Here is a 21729-nt window from a genome sequence, read left to right as displayed (position 1 = left end):
GGCTCAAAAAGCTCTCCTGGATGCACTTTAAGAATTCTGCACCCTCTAAGCCTTTCACACTCTGACTATCCCAATTTATATTGGGGAAGTTGAAATCCCCCACTATTATTACCCTATTATTTTCGCACTTCTCTGCGATTTGCCTACATATCTGTTCCTCTATCTCCCCCTGACTGTTTGGGGGCCTATAGTACACTCCCAGCAAAGTGCTTGCCCCCCTTTTGTTTTTAAGTTCTACCCATATGGCCTCATTAGAGGAACCCGCTAATATATCATCCCTCCTTACAGCAGTAATTGACTCCTTAATATTGCAACACCCCCTCCTCTTATACACCCCCCTCTGTCTCGCCTGAAGATTCTATACCCCGGAATATTCAGCTGCCAGTCCTGACCCTCCCTCAACCATGTCTCCGTGATAGCACAAATATCGTACTCCCATGTATTCAACAACAACTTCAGTTCATCCACCTTTTTTACAAGACTCCTTGCATTAAAATAAATGCCCTCCAGCCCTGCCATATTCCCTTTTGCCTTCAAATATTTGCTCTGCCTTCCCAGCTGACTTGTTTTTTCCTGTGTATTTGTCTGTAAATCACCCCCTACTATAGCTCCACTCTGTACCCCATCCCCCTGCCAAGTTAGTTTAAACCCCCCGCAGCAGTGCTAGCAAACCTCCCCGCAAGGATGTTGGTTCCCCTCTGGTTCAGGTGTAAACCGTCCGACTTGTACAAGTCCCACCTTTCCCAGAAGCAGACCCAGTGATCCAGGAAACTAAAGCCCTCCCTCCTGCACCATCCCTTTAGCCACGCATTCATCTGTTCTATCTTCCTATTCCTATACCCACTAGCACGTGGCACCGGGAGTAATCCAGAGATTACAACCTTTGAGGTCCTGCTCTTTAATCCTTCACCTAGCTCCCTAAATTCTTGCTGCAGGACCTCATCCCTCTTTTTACCTATGTCGTTGGTACCAATGTGGACCACGACCTCTGACTGTTCACCCTCCCCCTCCAGAATGCCCTGCAGCCGCTCAGTGATATCCTTGACCCTGGCACCAGGGAGGCAACAAACCATCCTGGATTCACGTCTACGGCCACAGAAACGCCTATCTGTTCCCCTTACTATAGAATCCCCTACCACTATTGCTCTCCCACTCTTTTCCCCCCCTTCCTGGGCAGCAGGAGCACCCCCAGTGCCAGGAAGTTGGCTGCTGCTGCCTTCCCCTGGTGAGTCATCCCCCTCAACAGTATCCAAAGCGGTATACTTGTTTGAGAGGGGAATGGTCACAGGGGTCTCCTGCACTACCTGCCTGCTTCTATTGCTCCGCCTGGTGGTCACCCATTTCCTGTCTTCCTGTGTAGCCCTTCCCTGCGGTATGACCAACTCACTAAACGTGCTATCCACGACCCTCTCAGAATCGTGAATGCTCAACAACACATCCACCCGCAGCTCCAGCGCCTCAATGCGGTCTGCTAGTAGCTGCAGATGGATGCATCTCTGGCACACGTGGTCATCAGGGGCACCAGGGTCCCTGAATTCCCACATAGAGCAAGAGGAGCATATCACGGGGCTGGGCTCACCTGGCATGACCTTCCCCTTACTTAATTTAAATTAATTTACTATCCCCAATGTGTTCCTGTTGAAACACTTCTTTGGCGTTAGCCAAGATTTCTTTTAATCGTCCAGGTATGACGTCATCATCATTTTTTTTCTTACTGGTCACCGTCAGTGCCTGAATGGAGTGCCAGTCTAAACGTATCTTTCTGATCCATTCACATCCCAACAACGGTGGACCACCATCTTGCAGAACGTATAAATACAACATCTGTATTTCCTTGCCGTTGTATACAACAGGCCCCCTTATTTTCCCTATGGGGTATACTTTTTGCCCCGTATATGTCTTCAAGATAATGGATGTGTCTTTCAAAGGTATATGTGGAAATAGCCGCTCGTAATCCCATCGACTTATGACGGTCAGAGCTGATCCTGTATCTCGCTCCATTTTGACTGGGGACCCCGCTATCGTGAGGGTTACCCAAATGGTCTGGTAATCTTCTTTGGCAATGACATTATGTAATTTGAGACAGCTTAGTCTCTTGTTTCCGGAGTCGCTATCGCTCTTCTGGTCTTCGGAGCTACTGTCCGTCATCATTTGTACCTTTCTGTACTTTTCCTTGTTGACCTTTTTACTGTCAGCGGATTTTTTTCCAGATCTGCATACATGTGCAATGTGTCCCATCTTTCCGCATTGCCTGCATGCTTTGTCCTTGAACCAGCAGTCCTTCTGGTCATGGGTGGATCTGCTGCAACGATAACATCTCTCGAAACCCCGTGTCATTTCATGGGTGCCGAAGTCCTGTGGCTTTTGCTGTATCTCTGCAGCTCCTCTTGCTGTTGCTTCGTATGATACAGCCACACTGAAAGCCTTGTCCAGTGTCAAATCTTTCTCAGAAAGTAGTCTTTTCTGTGTTCCTTCACTTAGGAGACCGCAGACGAATTTGTCTCGTAGAGAATCTACCAGTCCTGCCCCGAATTGGCAGTGCTTTGACAGCTTTCGTAATTCGTTCTTGTGCTGATTCCTCCTGAAGAATTTGAATCGTTCCGCTATCAGCAGCGGTGTTGGGTTTAAGTGCTCCTGTAAGGTATCAACAATCTCCTTAAAATTCTTGTCCATTGGTTTGGCTGGAGTGATCAAGTTTCGTAACAGCCCGTATGTCCTTGCGCCCATCAGATTTAGAAGTACCGATGCCTTTTTATCATCCGCTACTTCATTCGCCTTGCAATATACCTCCACTCTTTCCACATATGTGGTCCAATCCTCTATATCACTATCGAAAGCAGTAATATTGCCAGTCTTCGGCATCCTGAAAATCAAAAATGGCGCTTCCCGCGCTTTTCCTTCTTCCCCGCCGAGTCAAGATGGCGCCTCCCGCGCTTTCCCGCTGCTGCCGCTGCTGCCAACGTTGTTCTCCGCGGTTCCCGTTGCGACCTGCAGCTTTTCGCGGTATTTCTATTTTTTATTTATTTTTTATATATATTTTAAATAGTTTCTCCGTTACTTGGAGAACTGTTCCCGTTGTGGAGCAGACCCTCTGGGACTTTCCCCTCCCTCTGCTCGGTCCGAACGCCGACCTGCTTTACAGCACCGGCCGCCTCCTGAGTGTTCCACCCTCTGTCTCCCTTTGCTTCTGCTTTCCGACTCGCTGCCCGGCCCCGCTGCAGAGCCACCCGATCGAGCCCCAGCCCGCCGCGGCCCAGGAAGGATCAGTGCACTACCTGCCACCAGCCCGTTTAGCTCGTGAAACCACAGTTTTTTTTCTTGCTTCGACCTTCGTCTGAGGAATCGATCTCCTTGAGGTGCTGCCGAATTGCAGGTAAGTTCGTTTCTAACTCGTCGCCACTGTTAGATCCGTGTGTTAATGGAGACACGGAATGCAGGAGTTGATTTAACAAGTGTTTATTGAACAAAGTCTGGAGGTGAATTAACTACACAAGATGCTATACAGACTTATATACCCGAGTGGTCACTACCGGTACTACAGTACACAGGGGCTTCAAAAACATAGTTCCTCTTAAAGGTACATACACTACAAGAACAATATGAGCAGATAATAAGTTGGCTAGCATTCCTCGCTCAATCTACCCCACCAAAATGAGAGCCGTCTCCATCCTAGTGCTCTCCGTGGGATCTTGCTGTGTGTAAAACAGCTGCTGCCGGTACCCGACTAGCAGTAGTGGTAATTCAAAATAATTCATTATGTGTCAAGCACTTTTGAGATGTTCTTGTGATGCGATAAATACAAGTTTTCCCTTTATTGCAGGTAGTAACACCACAATTGTCAATGGTAACACCTGGAATGTTACTGCCTTTGAAAGAACACCCAAGATGTCCACTTACCTACTCGCTTTCATTGTTTCCGACTTCACGTATCTGTGGGAAGAGAGAAATGAGACTTTGGTAAGAGATCAGAACTTAGTTACCTTTAAATCTAATTGTTTTTCCTTCCTTTGGGGCCTCCTGTGCCGTGGATTGTTCCATCGTGTTGGTGAACTGACCAGTTGGAGCCGATAATTCTTTGTCTCCAGCTGCTATGATATAGTTGAGAGAAATTCTGGGTGACTTGCCCAGTGAGATGTCTCTGCGTCATGTCACTATCTGGGCATCGCATCATGGGTACAATAAGGTGGCATTTTACAATGAGATGGTCATCGGCATTCCCCTACTGGGAATTAATTCAATGGATGCTTCGCAAATCATGCTGTACACAAGCCTGAATCCCCGATATTGGAATATTACCCTCGCCATAGGCGTTAATCCTGTGATGGGATACATCAATCCATATAGCACAAACTCAAACACATACATTGGAAAATGAAGCATGTTAAACTCCGGGGCGGCGGCAGCTCGATTTTAACATCCGGGTTGTAACATCCGGGTTGTAACATCCTGTCGACCAGCTGCCCACCTGAAACGGGCATCCAGGGCCATTCACACTTCATCTAGAGCCATCCTTTGTTCCTTGAATATCTCTTAATGTCTCTCAATGTCTCTTAGTCTCTCCTGCTTTCTATCCTATCTCTGACCTTCCCTTTTGTTCTTTCATCCCCTCCCCCTTTTCCCAGCTCCCACTTGCTTTAAAATCTATCCCTCTTCCTGCTTTTTTTCCAGTTCTGACGAAGGGTCTTCGACCTGAAACGTTGGGCCAGAAATTCAGGTCGGAGGCTTCCCGTGGGTGCAAGCCCCCGACCTGCACTTACCTAGCGTGCCGGCCGCTGTGTTGTGGGTCCACGTGGGATTCCGATCCTGGGCCTCCTCCAACTGCCGGCGCGCAGTGCTTGTGTATCCCAGGGGCGCAGTTTGTTCGAAGCGTCCCCTCGGATCACGTGGGCCATGGAGAGCCAATCGTAGCAGGGAATCTCTATTCATAGATTTGACAGGAAGACCTGTCAAATCTATGAATTACAGATCGGCCCCAAAACATAACTAAAACTTCAAATAAATTTTTAAGAATCCCATTTTTAAAATAACTAAAAATTACATAAAATAACTATTTTAAACAATAATTTAAATTTTTGAAAAAGTTAATTACAGTTTTTAACAGGGCTAAAAATAAACTTACCTTTCTTTAAAGTATTTAAAAATAATAAACCTGTGGGAAAAATGTTTTAATTTTACTTAATTCACCACTTACCTTGTTAAAAGCAGGCCTTGCGACTGCTTTTTGAAAGTGTAGCTGCTGGAGACTTACCCTCCCGGAGAAACCTGTAAAAAACCCGGAAGTTCCAGGCGTACGCGCTGCCTCTCCAGCGCACGCGTTCGACCTGTGAACCCCTTCCTTGAAGGGAACGGAAGTTCCGGTTTCCCGCGCATGCGCAGTGCATGCACGAAACCGGCACTTTCATTGGCCCTACGCGAGAGTACCCAGCGTGTACTCACCCGCGGGGACCCGAATTTCTAGCCCTGTAGCTCCATTTCTCTCTCCACGGATGCTGCCCTGGCCTGCTGAGTTTTTCCAGCGTTTTCTGTTGTTAATCCAGAGGCAGCTCGCGGGTGGGGTGGGGGGGATTTTACAGGTCGGAAGGGGGTGATCTCAGGGCAGCACTGAGCCAAGCCCCAATCCTGCTCCTCCTGGCCCCACAAAATCTGATGGGGTTTCTGCTCGGGTCTGTCAGCTCCCATTGGTTGAGGGTTCAGGGTTCGTGCATCGAGTCAGCCCTTTATTGGCCGCTGGCTGGCAGGGCCCTGATTCCATATATTTATGAAGCAACTACTGACTTGGACAGAACCCTCACCCCTGGGGTAATATCTACGTGGTAAGTGAACTTTAGGTAACTCCGGTGTGCTGGCGGAGGGAGTGAAAATCCCCTTGACTGTGCTAAATTGCACACCCTGATAAATCGCACATCAATTCAGTTAGGGCAATAAATTGTACAGGCTCGCTGCGATTTTTCTTTTTAACAGGTGTTTCTTCCGGTACATTGTGTAGTGTTTACTGTACAGAAACAGCAGTTTCTTCTCAATGATAAATATACTTGCTCTTATACAAAGAACCGAATATTTGACATGTACAGAAACAGTCATGTTCATTCTGTACTGAGGTAGTAAAGTGTATCGTAAACAGAAATGACTGCTTGCAATATTGGCATACACTCGCACAACACACTCGCATAGTCTTCCGCTGTCTACTACTTTGATGGAGATGTTAACCTTCTGATTTTAAATGAGTTAATGGGGTGAATTTTAACTCCCAAAATCGGGTGGTTTGGGGTCTGGTCAGATGTTAATTTTTAAAATCTCAAACCCGACCCCAACCTGCCCACTTCTGGGTTTAAGGAGGCGAGACAAGGGGCCGGCAGCCAACCCGTTCCCTGGAGACAGGTTGGCAATTTAAATGTTTTAATGAGGCTGGGAGCATCAGATTTAACCTGTTTTACAGGTTTAACCCCGGCCGGCTGGATTTCCCAGGCCTCGTGAAACCCGACAGCTGAAGGGAGGTGAGGACAGCTTTGGGGAGAAATGAAATGCTTCCTCTGAGCCCCCAAGCTCCCCCATCAGACCCCCCACAGAGACCTCCAGGGTTGAGGATCAGACCCCCACCACCACGCTCCCAGTAGCAGGCTCCATACTTGCTCCTGCAGCCTGCTCCGGAGTCCTCCCCGCCCGACTGCAAGCCAAGCATGTCAATCAACCTGACCTCTGGGCGGGAACCTGTCAAGGAGAAAGGTCGCATGCTGTGGAGTTAAAACTACTCAGCATGCAGGGAGACATGTCCGAACCTCCGCCTACGCAACCCACCCCTGTCAATATTGGGGCCTATGCTTCTGCTAAAATAGCAGACTGGAAAATATTCTATTCTTCCATTAACGTCTTGACAGTACTGTAGGCTACTGCTCCTTTAATACACAGTGGTGCTCCTTCTCTTAATAAGTAACAATCATTCATCTCTATAGAGTCAGTGACATTCCTAATGTAACGCTATAACACAGATGGTCATGTTCCTTTGTTGGAAAGAAGTAAAACAATATAACTTTCACACCGAGATTGCAATATTGGTTTGTACAGGGTTCGAATGTTCTCTCTGTCAGGAGCTGCTGTAGTTTGCTTGATGCAAAGACCAAAATTGTTCTTCTGGCCATCGATTCCTTCCATATAGGAGACCGTGTATATAAAACAATGTTTGAATTGACAAAAGATTTCTAAACAATTTAATATTTTTTAAGATCCGCATTTGGGCACGAAAACAAGCAATAGCGGAAGGACAGGGCAATTACGCACTAAACGTTACTGGGAAAATTCTAAACTTTTTTGAAACTTATTACAATGTTTCCTACCCACTTCCAAAATCAGGTATGTTTTTTCTAAGCACGTTGAGTATTCAGTGTTTTATTTAAATACAAATGTTTTATGTTTTTGCTGCATTCCATGATCACAACAATGCAGAATTTCCTTTAATATTGTTTATAATCTGAGGTAGGAGAACAGAGTTGTTTTAAAATTCTGATATGTATCCATTTCTCCAAACCTGTATTGACTGTTTTAGCAGCGATTATTCTTTAAGCCTGTGGTTATACTCGGTTTCTGATTTGAGAGAGGAACGTGCAGAATCCTTTCACAGCCACTAACTCAGTGTTATACTGCCTGAAATAAAAACAGAAAATGCTGGAAACACTCAGCAGGTCAGGCAGCATCTGGGGAGAGAGAAACAGAGCTAACATTTCAGGTCGATGGCCTTTCATCAGAAGGTGCTGGTAATGGTTCTGCTGTTGTCATTTGCAGTTCCTCCAAAACCATCTTTTGTTTGAAGTAAATCTGGCCTCACCATGGCCAGATTTACTTCACTTGATGCTGTACACCCTGGCTGCCACATGATGCACCAGGTTGGCACCACCCCACACCAATACCATAAAGCATCCCTACAATGTCCAAGCCATTCCTTCCCCATTCACCACCATTTCCGGGGGTACCGTTATGTCTCACCATTCACTACAACTCACTAAGCCGCTTCCAAAGGTGCACACAAAACCGTCCAAGACCGGAAAGTGTTGAAAATAAAGGTTTCAATGTTTGATAGCACATTAACAGAAACTTTACATGAACATTGGATAAAGCACCCAAGTGCCTACCCTTGTGTGTTGTTAGTTGGTATGATTGCACTAGGATGAGGGTGGCTAGTGAGATGGGGATGTGCTAATGTAGATAGAGAGAGACGGATGGTTGGAGGTTCCAGGTAAGTTGGTGTCAGTAAGGATGTGCAGGAGAAGGGCAGTGATGGGGATGTGGTGAGAGGCACAGCAGGTGAGTGTGGTTTTGTACTAACGTTTCATGATCTAATGAGATCATTGAAAGGTTTGCTCCACTGCACCCAGGTCCTCCTGATGACATAGAAACATAGAAGATAGGAGCAGGAGTAGGCCATTCGGCCCCTCGAGCCTGTTCCGCCATTTAATGAGATCATGGCTGATCATCCAAATTCAGTACCCAGTCCCTGCTTTCTCCCCATATCCCTTGATCCCTTTAGCCTTAAGAAATATATCTAACTCCTTCTTGAATATATTTAATAAATTGGCCTCAACTGCCTTCTGTGGTAGAGAATTCCACAGGTTCACCACTCTCTGGGTGAAGAAATTCCTCCTCCTCTCAGTCCTAAATGGCTTACCCCTTATCCTTAGACTGTGACCCCTGGTTCTGGACTCCCCCGCCATCGGGAACATTCTTCCTGCATCTAGTCTGTCCAGTCCTGTTAGAATTTTATAAGTTTCAATGAGATCCCCTCTCATTCTTCTAAACTCTAGCGAATATAAGCCTAATCAACCCAATCTCTCTTCATACGTCATTCCTGCCATCCCAGGTATCAGTCTGGTGAATCTTCGCTGCACTCCCTCCATGGCAAGAACATCCTTCCTCAGATAAGGCGACCAAAACTGCACACAGTACTCCAGGTGTGGTCCCTGTTTGTGACCTGTTGTGCAACCAGACTGTGTTGATTTCATGGGGAGGTCTCTTCTGCCCAAAGGAAGGGAAGAGAACATCCCTGCGTGCTGTGACTCCCTCCATAAGCATATGGAGGGAGCAATGGGAGAACCTGGTGCAGCCCTGCACATCTGTGCAGTCATTGTCAGTGTTTGTAGCACTTCAATGCTGTAGAACACTGAGTGGGACTAGCTGAAGGGCTCTTGCAGAGAGCCGGCACAGGCCCGACGGGCCGAGTGGCCTCATTCCGTGCTGTAACCATTCTATGATTCTAGCACAAATGGCAAAATAAAGTTGGCCATGGTCCCTTTAAGGAAACCAGCTGATGACGTGTCATGAAATGACGTCACCAGACCTGCTTCCTCTAATTGGACCGGGAAACACGCTGGGCGGGGCTTAACAAGCCCTAGCAACGGAAGGTCATTTCACAGAGCGGGAAGGAGCCAGCAGCGGGGTCGGGACTCGCCACGGTCCCGTCGAGGTGAGCAAAATCCCAGCCAGAGTTAATGTTTCATGTTCTGATGAAAGGACATCGACCTGAAATGTTAACTCTGCTTCTTTCTCCACAGAGTTAAGGCTTTGCTTGGCTGGAACTGCACTCCCACATCTGGGTGTGTCAGTAAGCTGCACTTGCCGCAAGTAAACTTTAAATGTTTTGGGAGTGTCTGGAGTCTCAGAATAAACTCCATGTCAGTTTATAAAATGCCCAGGAATCCATGAGATTTGTATGTCAGCTCTCAAGAGAATAAAATAAATATTAAAAGTGAATGTAACTGATGAAATGTCTGTACTAGCAACGTGTGCACAGATTACATGGGGTGGGGCGGGGCGGGAGACAGAGCGGGGATGGAAACACTGAATTCTTACACTGACCTTGTTTCTGATCATACTCTTCAGGCTTTCCCCCAGATCCTGCAGACCCTCTGACCCAGGAGGTTGTGCAGGGTTCTGCAGACCTCTCTCCTCTGTGCGGGTGGAAGCCAGGAACACCCCCTCAGGTCTGAGTCTACTCCGCTCATTGGGGACTCCCGTGATCGCCGTGTAGGGCAAGGTGGCATTATGGGTCTCCAGCTGTTTTCTATTTTTGCTGCACCTGTGATATGACAATTTCCTGTCCTAAGAATGATTAAAGGGACTGTAGTGAAATTATAATTGTACATAATCCGCTATCTGTAGAGAAATTATTAAGGAGCATCAGAGAATTGATGTATGTGGTGTCAGTAACGGGACACTAATTAACACAACATAGGCTGTGTGTCTCATGTGGTATTAGTGTCTCATGTTTCTCAAAATACCAACAGACCAGATTGCACTTCCCGACTTTAATGCTGGCGCAATGGAGAACTGGGGTCTTGTCACCTACCGTGAGACGGCACTCCTATATGACCCCAAACTGTCATCTAATGGAAACAAGGAGAGAGTCGTAAAGGTCATAGCCCATGAACTGGCCCATCAGGTACAAATACAGCATGTTGTTCCATGAGTGTATTAATCAAGTGTTAGCTTGGTTCATTTTTAAAATTCTCACCTCTGAGTTAGAAGGTTGTGGGTTCAAGCCCCACAACAGACTTGAGCACGGTTCATTGCAGTACTGAGAGAGCGCTGCACTGTCGGAGGGGCAGTACCGAGAGAGCGCTGCACTGTCGGAGGGGCAGTACTGAGAGAGCGCTGCACTGTCGGAGGGGCAGTACTGAGAGAGCGCTGCACTGTCGGAGGGGCAGTACTGAGAGAGCGCTGCACTGTCGAGGGGCAGTACTGAGAGAGCGCTGCACTGTCGGAGGGGCAGTACTGAGAGAGCGCTGCACTGTCGAGGGGCAGTACTGAGAGAGCGCTGCACTGTCGGAGGGGTAGTACTGAGAGAGCGCTGCACTGTCGGCGCAGTACTGAGAGAGCGCTGCACTGTCGAGGCGCAGTACTGAGAGAGTGCTGCACTGTCGAGGGGCAGTACTGAGAGAGCGCTGCACTGTCGGAGGGGCAGTACTGAGGAAGCGCCGCACTGTCGGAGGGGCAGTACTGAGAGAGCGCTGCACTGTCGGAGGAGCAGTACTGAGGGAGTGCTGCACTGTCGGAGGAGCAGTACTGAGGGAGTGCTGCATTGTCGGAGGAGTAGTACTGAGAGAGCGCCGCACTGTCGGAGGTGCAGTATTTCAGTTGAACCAAGGCCCCGTCTTCCCTCAGGTGGATGTAAAATATCCCACAGCATTATTCGAAGAAGAGCAGGAGCATTCTCCCCAGTGTCATTGATAAGATCAATACATTAATGAGGTAGAGAGGGAGTCTGTCTTCGATCGATAATGACAGTGATGATTTTGAAGCTGGCCCAGTAGAGCAGTGAGGTGGAGCTCGGCCGGGCCTATAACTGGCCCAGTAGAGCAGTGAGGTGGAGCTCGGCCGGGCCTATAACTGGCCCAGTAAAGCAGTGAGGTGGAGCTCGGCCGGGCCTATAACTGGCCCAGTAGAGCAGTGAGGTGGAGCTCGGCCGGGCCTATAACTGGCCCAGTAGAGCAGTGAGGTGGAGCTCGGCCGGGCCTATAACTGGCCCAGTAGAGCAGTGAGGTGGAGCTCGGCCGGGCCTATAACTGGCCCAGTAAAGCAGTGAGGTGGAGCTCGGCCGGGCCTATAACTGGCCCAGTAGAGCAGTGAGGTGGAGCTCGGCCGGGCCTATAACTGGCCCAGTAGAGCAGTGAGGTGGAGCTCGGCCGGGCCTATAACTGGCCCAGTAAAGCAGTGAGGTGGAGCTCGGCCGGGCCTATAACTGGTCCAGTAGAGCAGTGAGGTGGAGCTCGGCCGGGCCTATAACTGGCCCAGTAGAGCAGTGAGGTGGAGCTCGGCCGGGCCTATAACTGGCCCAGTAGAGCAGTGAGGTGGAGCTCGGCCGGGCCTATAACTGGCCCAGTAGAGCAGTGAGGTGGAGCTCGGCCGGGCCTATAACTGGCCCAGTATAGCAGTGAGGTGGAGCTCGGCCGGGCCTATAACTGGCCCAGTAAAGCAGTGAGGTGGAGCTCGGCCGGGCCTATAACTGGCCCAGTATAGCAGTGAGGTGGAGCTCGGCCGGGCCTATAACTGGCCCAGTATAGCAGTGAGGTGGAGCTCGGCCGGGCCTATAACTGGCCCAGTAGAGCAGTAAGGTGGAGCTCGGCCGGGCCTATAACTGGTCCAGTAGAGCAGTGAGGTGGAGCTCGGCCGGGCCTATAACTGGCCCAGTAAAGCAGTGAGGTGGAGCTCGGCCGGGCCAATAACTGGCCCAGTAGAGCAGTGAGGTGGAGCTCGGCCGGGCCTATAACTGGCCCAGTAGAGCAGTGAGGTGGAGCTCAGCCGGGCCTATAACTGGCGGCTGACCCATTGGAGGATGGCCCGTGATTCCCAATCCCACTTTAGGAAACTGTGAAATTGAACAATATTATCTGGTCATTTTGAAATGTCACCAGAATAAATAGAATCCCACTGGTTCACCAGTGTTGAGGTAGTTTCCGAACGAATTACAACAATTTACAACATTGCACAAGGCTCCTCGGCTCAAGCTGTCCATGTTGGAGCTTATTCTCCAAACAAACTGTACAACAAAAACAATTTGAATTTAAGAAGCGCCTAGAACATAGAAACACTTCGCAAGGTGCTTCACAGAGGCGTAACCAGACAAAAATGAAGGTGAGCCAATGAAGGAGATATTAAGCGGCCAGACCAAAAACATAGGTTTTAAGGAGGAAATTAAACTGATACACACACTCCTGAAATAACTCTCTGGTACAGACTGAGACTCTGCTGAAGTCTTACAGCTGAAATACAGGAGAATTGTTTGTAATGTTAAACTGTTCCTGTGTTTCAGTGGTTTGGAAACCTGGTGACAATACGATGGTGGAATGACCTGTGGCTGAATGAAGGATTTGCCTCTTATGTAGAATACCTGGGTGCTGATTATGCTGAGCATACCTGGAATCTGGTAAGATGATCAGGGTCAGAATTATTAAAGAAAGACCTGAAATTATAAGTTGTTCACAAGTAAAAAGGTAAAGTAACATTAATGAGGGTGGTACAGCATTGTTCTGATTGAGCTGCTTTATTGCAGTCCTGAGACTGATTAAACACAGTTCTGAAATCACACCCTGTAATCAGGTGACTTATAAATTATTTCCTTCTTCTATTTAACTATCGATGTGACGAACACTAATTATTTGCTAATGTTGTGCTCAATAGTTGAAGTTCAAGATTGATGAGTAGAAGTTGTTGCCATATAGTTATCTTATAAATGATTTACACTCTCATATCAAATTCCTTTCTCTGTTCCTTTATCGGGGTGTTAACTTGTACTTTAATTATTATCCCTAATGCTGTTCCGAAATGCCCGTCATACAGTATTGTATTCCTGTCTTCACTCTCAGTGGCGGAGTCTTTGTTAAAATGGAAGAGATTTGTTCAATACAAGGGCATTAGCATTTGTATATAATAGTATCAAGAATAATTCCTACCCTTTAAATCAAATCAAATCAAATCAAATCAACTTTTATTGTCATTGTTAGTGCACAAGTGCAGTACAACGAAATGTAGGCTTGCGGCTCCTGAGAGTGTACATTTGGATTAGGACACTTAAACATTTCAACATACATTTGTACATATATATTAGCATAAATATGACCATAATAAAGTGCATCGGCAGATGTGCAGGCTTTAGTGTTTATTTGTGGAGTTCAGTAGGATGACAGCCCTGGGAAAGAAGCTGTTCCTAAATCTGGTCGTACGGGTGCGAATGCATCTGTAGCATCTCCCAGATGGTAGGAGGGCGAACAGACTGTGGCTGGGGTGGGTAGGGTCTTTGATGATGGACCGTGCCCTCCGTAGGCAGCGTTTCTGATATATATGTTCTCTGGTCGGTAGCCGGGTGCCGGTAATGCGTTGGGCAGTTTTGACTACCCGCTGCAGGGCTTTCCGGTCATGGGAGCTACAGCTGCCGTACCATACTGTGATACAGTTTGTCAGGATGCTCTCTATAGTGCAGTGGTAGAAGTTAGAGAGGATCAGGGGTGACAGATTACATCCCTTCAGCCTCCTCAAGAAATATAGGCGCTGCTGGGCCTTCTTCACCAGAGAGGAGGTGTTGAGGGACCAGGAGAGGTCTTCCGTGATGTGGACTCCGAGGAACTTAAAGCTGGCCACCCTTTCCACCTCCGCCCCATTGATGTGGATGGGGGTGTGACTTCCGCCTTTGGACTTCCTGAAGTCCATGATTATTTCCTTTGTTTTCTTGGTGTTAAGGGCCAGGTTGTTGTCGGCGCACCACTTCACGAGATGCTGGACCTCCTCCCTGTAGGCTGACTCATCGTTGTTGGTGATCAGGCCTAGGTTTAATCTTGAAACCAATGATTACATATTTTAAGAAGGACTGAATTAGTTTGAGGGGGAACTGTGTGATTATGCGGCTTATAGTCTGCCTTCAGTGCTGGAATATGGCCTTGGATCTAGCTGCGCTGATGAGGTGACTGGCCCAGATTTTGCTGTGAGTCTAACAGTGCTCATCGTTGTTTATGCACAAATTGGACAGAAACTTCGGCGAACAGATGTGTTGATAAATGTGAAAATCCGGACATTGCTGTCCGAGATGCAGCGCTCCGCCGTAAACCGTGCAGAAACGGGATCTCACTGTCTAGCACCCTGTTGAAATAAATTGAACAGTGTGAAGTTCCTGTACTGGCGTTGTAGATACGGACTAAACTCGCCACAGGAAGTTAGAGCTTGTCCTTTCCAATCTAATAGAAACATAGATGATAGGAGCAGGAGTAGGCCATTCGGCCCCTCGAGCCTACTCCGCCATTTAATGAGATCATGGCTGATCATCCAAATTCAGTACCCTGTCCCTGCTTTCTCCCCATATCCCTTGATCCCTTTAGCCTTAAGAAATATATCTAACTCCTTCTTGAATATATTTAATGAATTGGCCTCTACTGCCTTCTGTGGTAGAGAATTCCACAGGTTCCCCACTCTCTGGGTGAAGAAATTCCCCCTCATCTCAGTCCTAAATGGCTTACCCCTTATCCTCAGACTATGACCCCTGGTTCTGGACTCCCCCGCCATCGGGAACATCCTTCCTGCAGCTAGTCTGTCTAGACAGAAGAACTTAAGAATTAGGAGCAGGAGTAGGCCATATGGCCTCTCGAGCCTGCTCCGCCATTCAATAAGATCATGGCTGATCATCGACCTCAACTCCACTTTCCCACCCGATCTCCATATCCCTTGATTCCCCTAGAATCCAAAAATCTGTCTATCTCAGCCTTGAATATACTCAAAGACTCAGCATCCACAGCCCATTTTGGTAGAGAATTCCAAAGATTCACAACCCTCTGAAGAAATTCCTCCACATCTCCGCCTTAAATGGCCGACGCCTTATTCTGAGACTATGCCCCCAGTCAGGGGAAACAACCTCCCAGCATCTACCCTTGCAAGTTTCAATGAAATCACCTCTCATTCGTCTAAACTCCAGAGAGTATAGGCCCAATCTACTCGATCTCTCCTCATAAGACAACCCTCTCATCCCAGGGATCAGTATAGTGAACCTTTGCTGCACCGCCTCTAAGGCAAGTACATCCTTTCTCAGATAAGGAGACCAAAACAGTGCCCAGTGCTCCAGGTGTGGTCTCACCAAGGCCCTGTATAATTGGAGCAAGACTTCCTTACTCTTATACTCCAACCCCCTTGCAATAAACACCAACAGCCACTTGCCTTCCTAATTACTTGCTGTACCTGCACGCTAACTTTCTGTGTTTCCTGTACGAGGACCTAAATCAACATTTAATACTTTCTCACCATTTAAAAAATGTGCTGAATTTCTATTCTTCCTACTGAAGAAAATAATCTCACATTTCTCCACATTACACTCCATCTGTCACCTTATTGCCCATTCACTTAACCTACCTATATCCCTTTGCAGGCTCTTTTTGTCTTCCTCACAGCTTACATTCCCACCTAGCTTTGTATCTTCAGCAAACTTGGATACATTGAACTCAGTCCCTTCATCTAAGTCATTAATATAAATTGTAAATAGCTGAGGCCCAAGCACCCATTTAACGATGTGGTAAGTCTTAATTACTGCCAAACAACCTCTCTGGCCCTGAAAATTAACTTTTACAAGTGTGGCGTCTCATGCTTTTAATTACTGTTGAAGATTTAGAGAAACAAATTAAAATAATTTTTTTTAACTTTTTATTTCTGTCCCTTTTTCTTCTCTCTCTGTTAATCTTGTCTTTCTTTCCCTCATTTTATTTCGCTTTCTGAACCTGATTTGACATTGAATAAAATATTCTAACTGATGCATCCTGGTTCAGACTCTGTGCACCACATTAACGATTCTTCAAACTGATTGGTTAGAGAGATACACAGTTGCTTGCTCTGTTTGCACAGGTCCCAGATGCCCTGTAGAGGGTGCTGCACTGTTTGGCTGTCCTGCTGACAGCAACTTGCTGTGCAAAACCCCACAGAAAATCTATGAGCAAGAGCAAGTGTAATGAATGGCAGGCTCCGTTCCTTCGCAGCTCACTGCAAAATCTAGCCCATGGTTTCTGGGCCCTGAGTTTGAGAAGACTCAATTGAGTTCTCAGTGAGTGTGAATCTGTGGCTTAAGGCAGCTCCTGTTTTATCAATGTGGTTCTGAGAAACCAAAATCCAATATTCTCCGTGCTGCAGTTCTGAAGCTGGAGTCATGGGGCAAGGTTGGAAGTGACTGAGTTGTCCAAATGTTTCATATAGTTGTATCAAATTCTTCCTTGTCTTATTTTAAAGGTGAAATTAACTATTTAAAATAAAATAACACCAGAGAGGGACTTAATACTAACAAGGTGCGACCTCACAATATCATTGTTCACAGTGATCTCCAGCCTGTAGTACTGAGCAAGTTTTGTTCCGGGACTATCCCTTGCAATATTGGAACCAGGAGTGCTTGTTGTGGCCATTTATATGGAGGACACGCCATGTCCCAACACTGACCTCTGTCACCATCATCAGCATGAATACGCATTCAAAATGTGAATCATAGAAATTTATGGTACAGAAGGAGACCATTCGATCCATCGTGTCTGTGCCGGCCGACAAAGAGCTATCCAGCCTAACCCCACTTTCCAGTTCTTGGTCCGTAGCCCTGTAGGTTACGGCACTTCAAGTGCATATCCAAGTACTTTTTAAATGCGATGAGGGTTTCTGCCTCTACCACCCTTTCAGGCAGTGAGTTCCAGACCCCCACCACCCTCTGGGTGAAATAAGTTCTCCTCAACTCCCCTCTAATCCTTCTACCGATTACTTTAAATCTCTGCCCCTTGGTTGTTGACTTCTCTGCTTGGCGAAACAGCTCGTTCCTATCCACTCTATCTAAGCCCCTCATAATTTTATACACCTCAATCAAACTTCCCCTCAGCCTCCTTGTTCCAAAGAAAACAACTCCAGCCTCTCCAATCTTTCCTCATAGCTAAAATTCTCCAGTCCTAACAACACCCTTGGAAATCTCCTCTGTACCCTCTCTAGTGCAATCACATCTTTCCTGTAATGTGGGGACCAGAACTGTACACAGTACTCTAGCTGTGGCCTAACTGGTGTTAAAGCATAACTTCCCTGCTCTTATATTCTATGCCTCAGCTAATAAAATAAAGTATCCTGTATGCCTTCTTAACCACCTTATCTACCTGTCCTGTTACCTTCAGGGATCTGTGGACATGCAGTCCAAGGTCCATCTGTTCCTCTACACTTCTGTCCTACCATTTACTGCGTATTCCCTTGCCTTGATAGCCCTCCTCAAATGCATTACCTCACACTTCTCCGGATTGAATTCCATTTGCCACTTTGCTGCCCACCTGACCAGTTTGTTGATATCTTCCTGCAGTCTACAGCTTTCTTCCTCACTATCAACCACATAGACAATTTTTGTGAAATATTTTAAAGGAAGAGATCCTTTATATTTTTCTCACTTCAAATATCCTGAGTCGAGTACAATTTACTAATCATTTAAATTTACCATCTGATACAAGTTTGTTTGATAAATAATTATTTAAGTTCCTCTAAATTGCTTCCATCACAGGAATCCTCTTCACACTGTACCAAGATGAGAGACAAGTCTACTTGCTCATTAATTCGTATACAATCATTGTCCCTTTTTACAGAAAGATCTAACTGTCCTAGACGATGTTTACAGAGTGTTTGCTGTCGATGCTTTAGCCTCATCTCATCCTCTCTCCTCCAAAGAAAATGAGATTAACACACCTGCGGAAATCAATGAGCTTTTTGATGCTATTTCGTACAGTAAGGCAAGTGCTCAGTTTAATCTTTCTTGCAGCATGTTGTACGCTGTGTGTTGTGGAGTATTTTAAACCAGCACTCGACACGAGGTTTTAGATCGATAGTCAAGTTGTCTTTATTGCACCGGTGGGGAGACAGTCTGCTCTGTCTTAGCCAGACTTTTTCCAAATTGGTGCAGCAAACACTACATTTTTATATATTACAACACACATGGCCATCTCATGCACAATTCATTCCGGCCACCTGATTGGATCCTGGCCCACATGCACCCACACGGATTGGTTACGAATCTTAATATAAACATATATAAGCTGCCTCCTCAATCAATCACTCAAACTGCTGATTAAAAGATACCTTGGGATGCAACCTAGGCAACAAAGTTCTGACGGGCAGTTGAAACTCCAGAGATACTCCATTAAACTGCCTTTTAGTCTTCAAAGGTCCGTATGGATGTGGCCTTTCATGTTAGCCCCTGTCTTTTTATACTATTCAGTGAAACTGCCAGCGATGTCATTTTAACTCTTTCCCCACTGCATTGTGTAACTGGATCATTGTCATTCTAACAAACTTCTCTTTGGTTTCCTTGCAGGGAGCATCTGTTCTTCGAATGCTTTCTAACTTTCTCACGGAGCAAGTATTTGTGAAAGGGCTCAATGTAAGTCTGAATGTTGCATTTTATTTGATGGTGTCAATTAATTTGAAATATTTCAGTTGCTGAAATTTCCTGAATTTCTTGACTACTTTTTCTTGCCTTATAGACCTATCTCCAACAATTTTCTTATGGCAACACAGTGTATTCTGATCTCTTTGATCATCTGGAGACGGTATGTATCTTAAAACAAATAATTAAAAACAAGAAGGGATTTAATAATAATATTTATGACTGAAAATACAGATGCTGTAAACTTCCATTTAAAAAAAAGCACAAAACTGCTTGGAATAGTGGCTAGTGACAGACCTGGGGGTGCCAGGATCAACTGCGGGTAAATTCAGAATCTGCTTTTTCAGTCTTCAGCAATTCTCTTCAAACAAGTTGGCCAAAATTGGCAATTTCAGATCAGGTGTGATAAACTTTCATTCTCTTGCTTACTTAGTTCACTAAGCTGTTCTCAGGAAGTCTTTTGAACAAAGCACGCCAATTCCTTTAATGTCAAACACAGAACATAATTGAATTCTGGTTCTCGGCTTCTGACGGTGGCAGTGCAGCGATATCATTATCCAACTATTGCCTCCTTTTATTGTTTACTCACTTCCCAGCATCTAAATGCAACCAGATCTCGACAGATCTCCATCTAAAGGTGATGGATCTTTGTGGATCTCCAATTTGTTATGTTAACTGTTAATTCTAAGCTATAAATCCAGGATAGATTGTGATCAGTTATATGATAATGAACACGGATGGACACATTGGAGGTAATTTTAACCCACAAAAATGGGAGGGTTTGGGTCAAGTAAAAAGTTAAAATGTTAAAAATTCCGAATCCGTCTTGAACCAGCCCACTTTCGGTTTTGACGGAGGTGTGACCGGGGGGGCGGGGGGGAGGGGTGGGTATGACCAATCCGCTCCCAGGAGATGAGATGGGGTTGGGGGGAGAGTGACCAATCTGTCAGTCAGTAAAATCTTCTAAGGAGGTTGCGTGCCTCCATTTTAACATTTATTGTTAACTGATGTTGGCTGGGTTTCCCGGCCATTGGCAAACCCAGCAGGTAAAAGGAGGCGAGAAGAGCTGAATCCATGAGGTAAGTGCCTTTGCAGCCCAACAAGCTAACTTGTAAACACCGCGTTCCCCACCCACCACGATCTGTCTGACCCCCCACCCCACCGATCTCCGGGCAACACTCTCCCCCCCCCCCCCCCTACACAAACACCATCTCCCCCCCAAACACCATCTCCCCCCCAAACACCATCTCCCCCCCCAAACACCATCTCCCCCCCAAACACCATCTCCCCCCCCAAACACGCCATCTCCCCCCCCAAACACCATCTCCCCCCCCAAACACCATCTCCCCCCCCAAACACCATCTCCCCCCCCAAACACCATCTCCCCCCCCAAACACCATCTCCCCACCAAACACCATCTCCCCCCAAACACCATCTCCCCCCCAAACACCATCTCCCCCCCCAAACACCATCTCCCCCCCCAAACACCATCTCCCCCCCCAAACACCATCTCCCCCCCAAACACCATCTCCCCCCCCAAACACCATCTCCCCCCCAAACACCATCTCCCCCCCAAACACCATCTCCCCCCCAAACACCATCTCCCCCCCAAACACCATCTCCCCCCCCAAACACCATCTCCCCCCAAACACCATCTCCCCCCCCAAAAACGCCATCTCCCCCCACAAAAAACGCCATCTCCCCCCCAAACACGCCATCTCCCCCCCCAAACACCATCTCCCCCCAAACACCATCTCCCCCCAAACACCATCTCCCCCCAAACACCATCTCCCCCCAAACACCATCTCCCCCCCAAACACCATTCCCCCCCAAACACCATTCCCCCTCTCTCTCTCCCCCCCCACTCTCCCCCCCACTCTCCCCCCCACTCTCCCCCCCCACTCTCCCCCCCCACTCACTCTCCCCCCCCACTCACTCTCCCCCCCCCACTCACTCTCCCACTCACTCTCCCCCCCCACTCTCCCCCCCCCACTCTCCGCCCCCCACTCTCCCCCTGTTCCTCTGACGCGCCCTTTTGCCACAGGCTTTCCCGCCCGACAGGGAGTCCACCCGTCAATCTGCCCGTCGGGTGGGAAGCCTGGAGAAAAAATTGAGAAGATGTGATGCCGTTGAAAGCTGCAGGAATTTGGGGAAACCTGCCCATAACTCACCCCGCTCCGAACACGCGGCCCCGTAAATATCGGGCCGTTTATTCTGGGTCTTGTAACTGAGCACCGACTTTCTCTCTCAGGCTGTCGTTACCTCTGGCTCTATCACGTTACCGCATTCCGTTAACATCATTATGAATCGATGGACGCTACAGATGGGTTTCCCAGTCGTTACTGTAAATACGGAAATTGGACTTGTTAAACAGAAACACTTTCTTCTTGATCCAAATTCAACTGTGACGCGTCCTTCAGAGTTTAAGTGAGTCTGTTCAGTAAATTGATGGTCAGTTAGGGCCATATTTTAATATTTTGATACTATATAATAATTTAACGTGACATTGTTAAATTCTTTTTATATGAAGCTTATAAATGATAAAATAACAAAAATTTGTGATTTTCCAGTAAACAATTTGTACACAATTCCTGATGTAAAAATTCACTTTGTACAAATGGAGTTAAAAATTATGAGGTTTTTATATTTAAGGAGTAATAAAAGAATCTTGCACTGACCCACCTTCAAACTCTTTAAATCCAATGAATTACTTTGAGGTATGTGAACTTTGACTGTTGTTATTTTAGCAAATGCGGCAGTCATTCGCACACAGTCAGGTCTCAAATGGAGCAATGAAATGAACGAGCCCCTCATCCATTGGTGATTCC

The 21729-nt window shown here is 46.9% G+C and overlaps 1 protein-coding gene across 1 annotated transcript in view; it reads left to right on the top strand.

The window, feature by feature from the left end:
- The window catches only part of LOC147099836 (aminopeptidase N-like), an 84670-nt gene that overhangs the window by 13987 nt on the left and 48954 nt on the right, over positions 1-21729 (top strand). The window contains exons 3-10 of the mRNA XM_085968267.1: positions 3821-3957; positions 7221-7347; positions 10272-10426; positions 12797-12910; positions 18105-18248; positions 18830-18895; positions 18999-19064; positions 21153-21328. Coding sequence (XP_085824393.1) covers positions 3821-3957; positions 7221-7347; positions 10272-10426; positions 12797-12910; positions 18105-18248; positions 18830-18895; positions 18999-19064; positions 21153-21328 — 985 coding nt within the window. The remainder of the gene's footprint in view (positions 1-3820; positions 3958-7220; positions 7348-10271; positions 10427-12796; positions 12911-18104; positions 18249-18829; positions 18896-18998; positions 19065-21152; positions 21329-21729) is intronic.

The sequence above is a fragment of the Somniosus microcephalus genome, chromosome 27, assembly GCF_052327205.1.
Source record: "Somniosus microcephalus isolate GS21.2 chromosome 27, FLI_Smic_1.0, whole genome shotgun sequence".
Classification (NCBI taxonomy): domain Eukaryota; kingdom Metazoa; phylum Chordata; class Chondrichthyes; order Squaliformes; family Somniosidae; genus Somniosus; species Somniosus microcephalus.
This window is presented reverse-complemented; position numbering and strand designations above follow the sequence as displayed.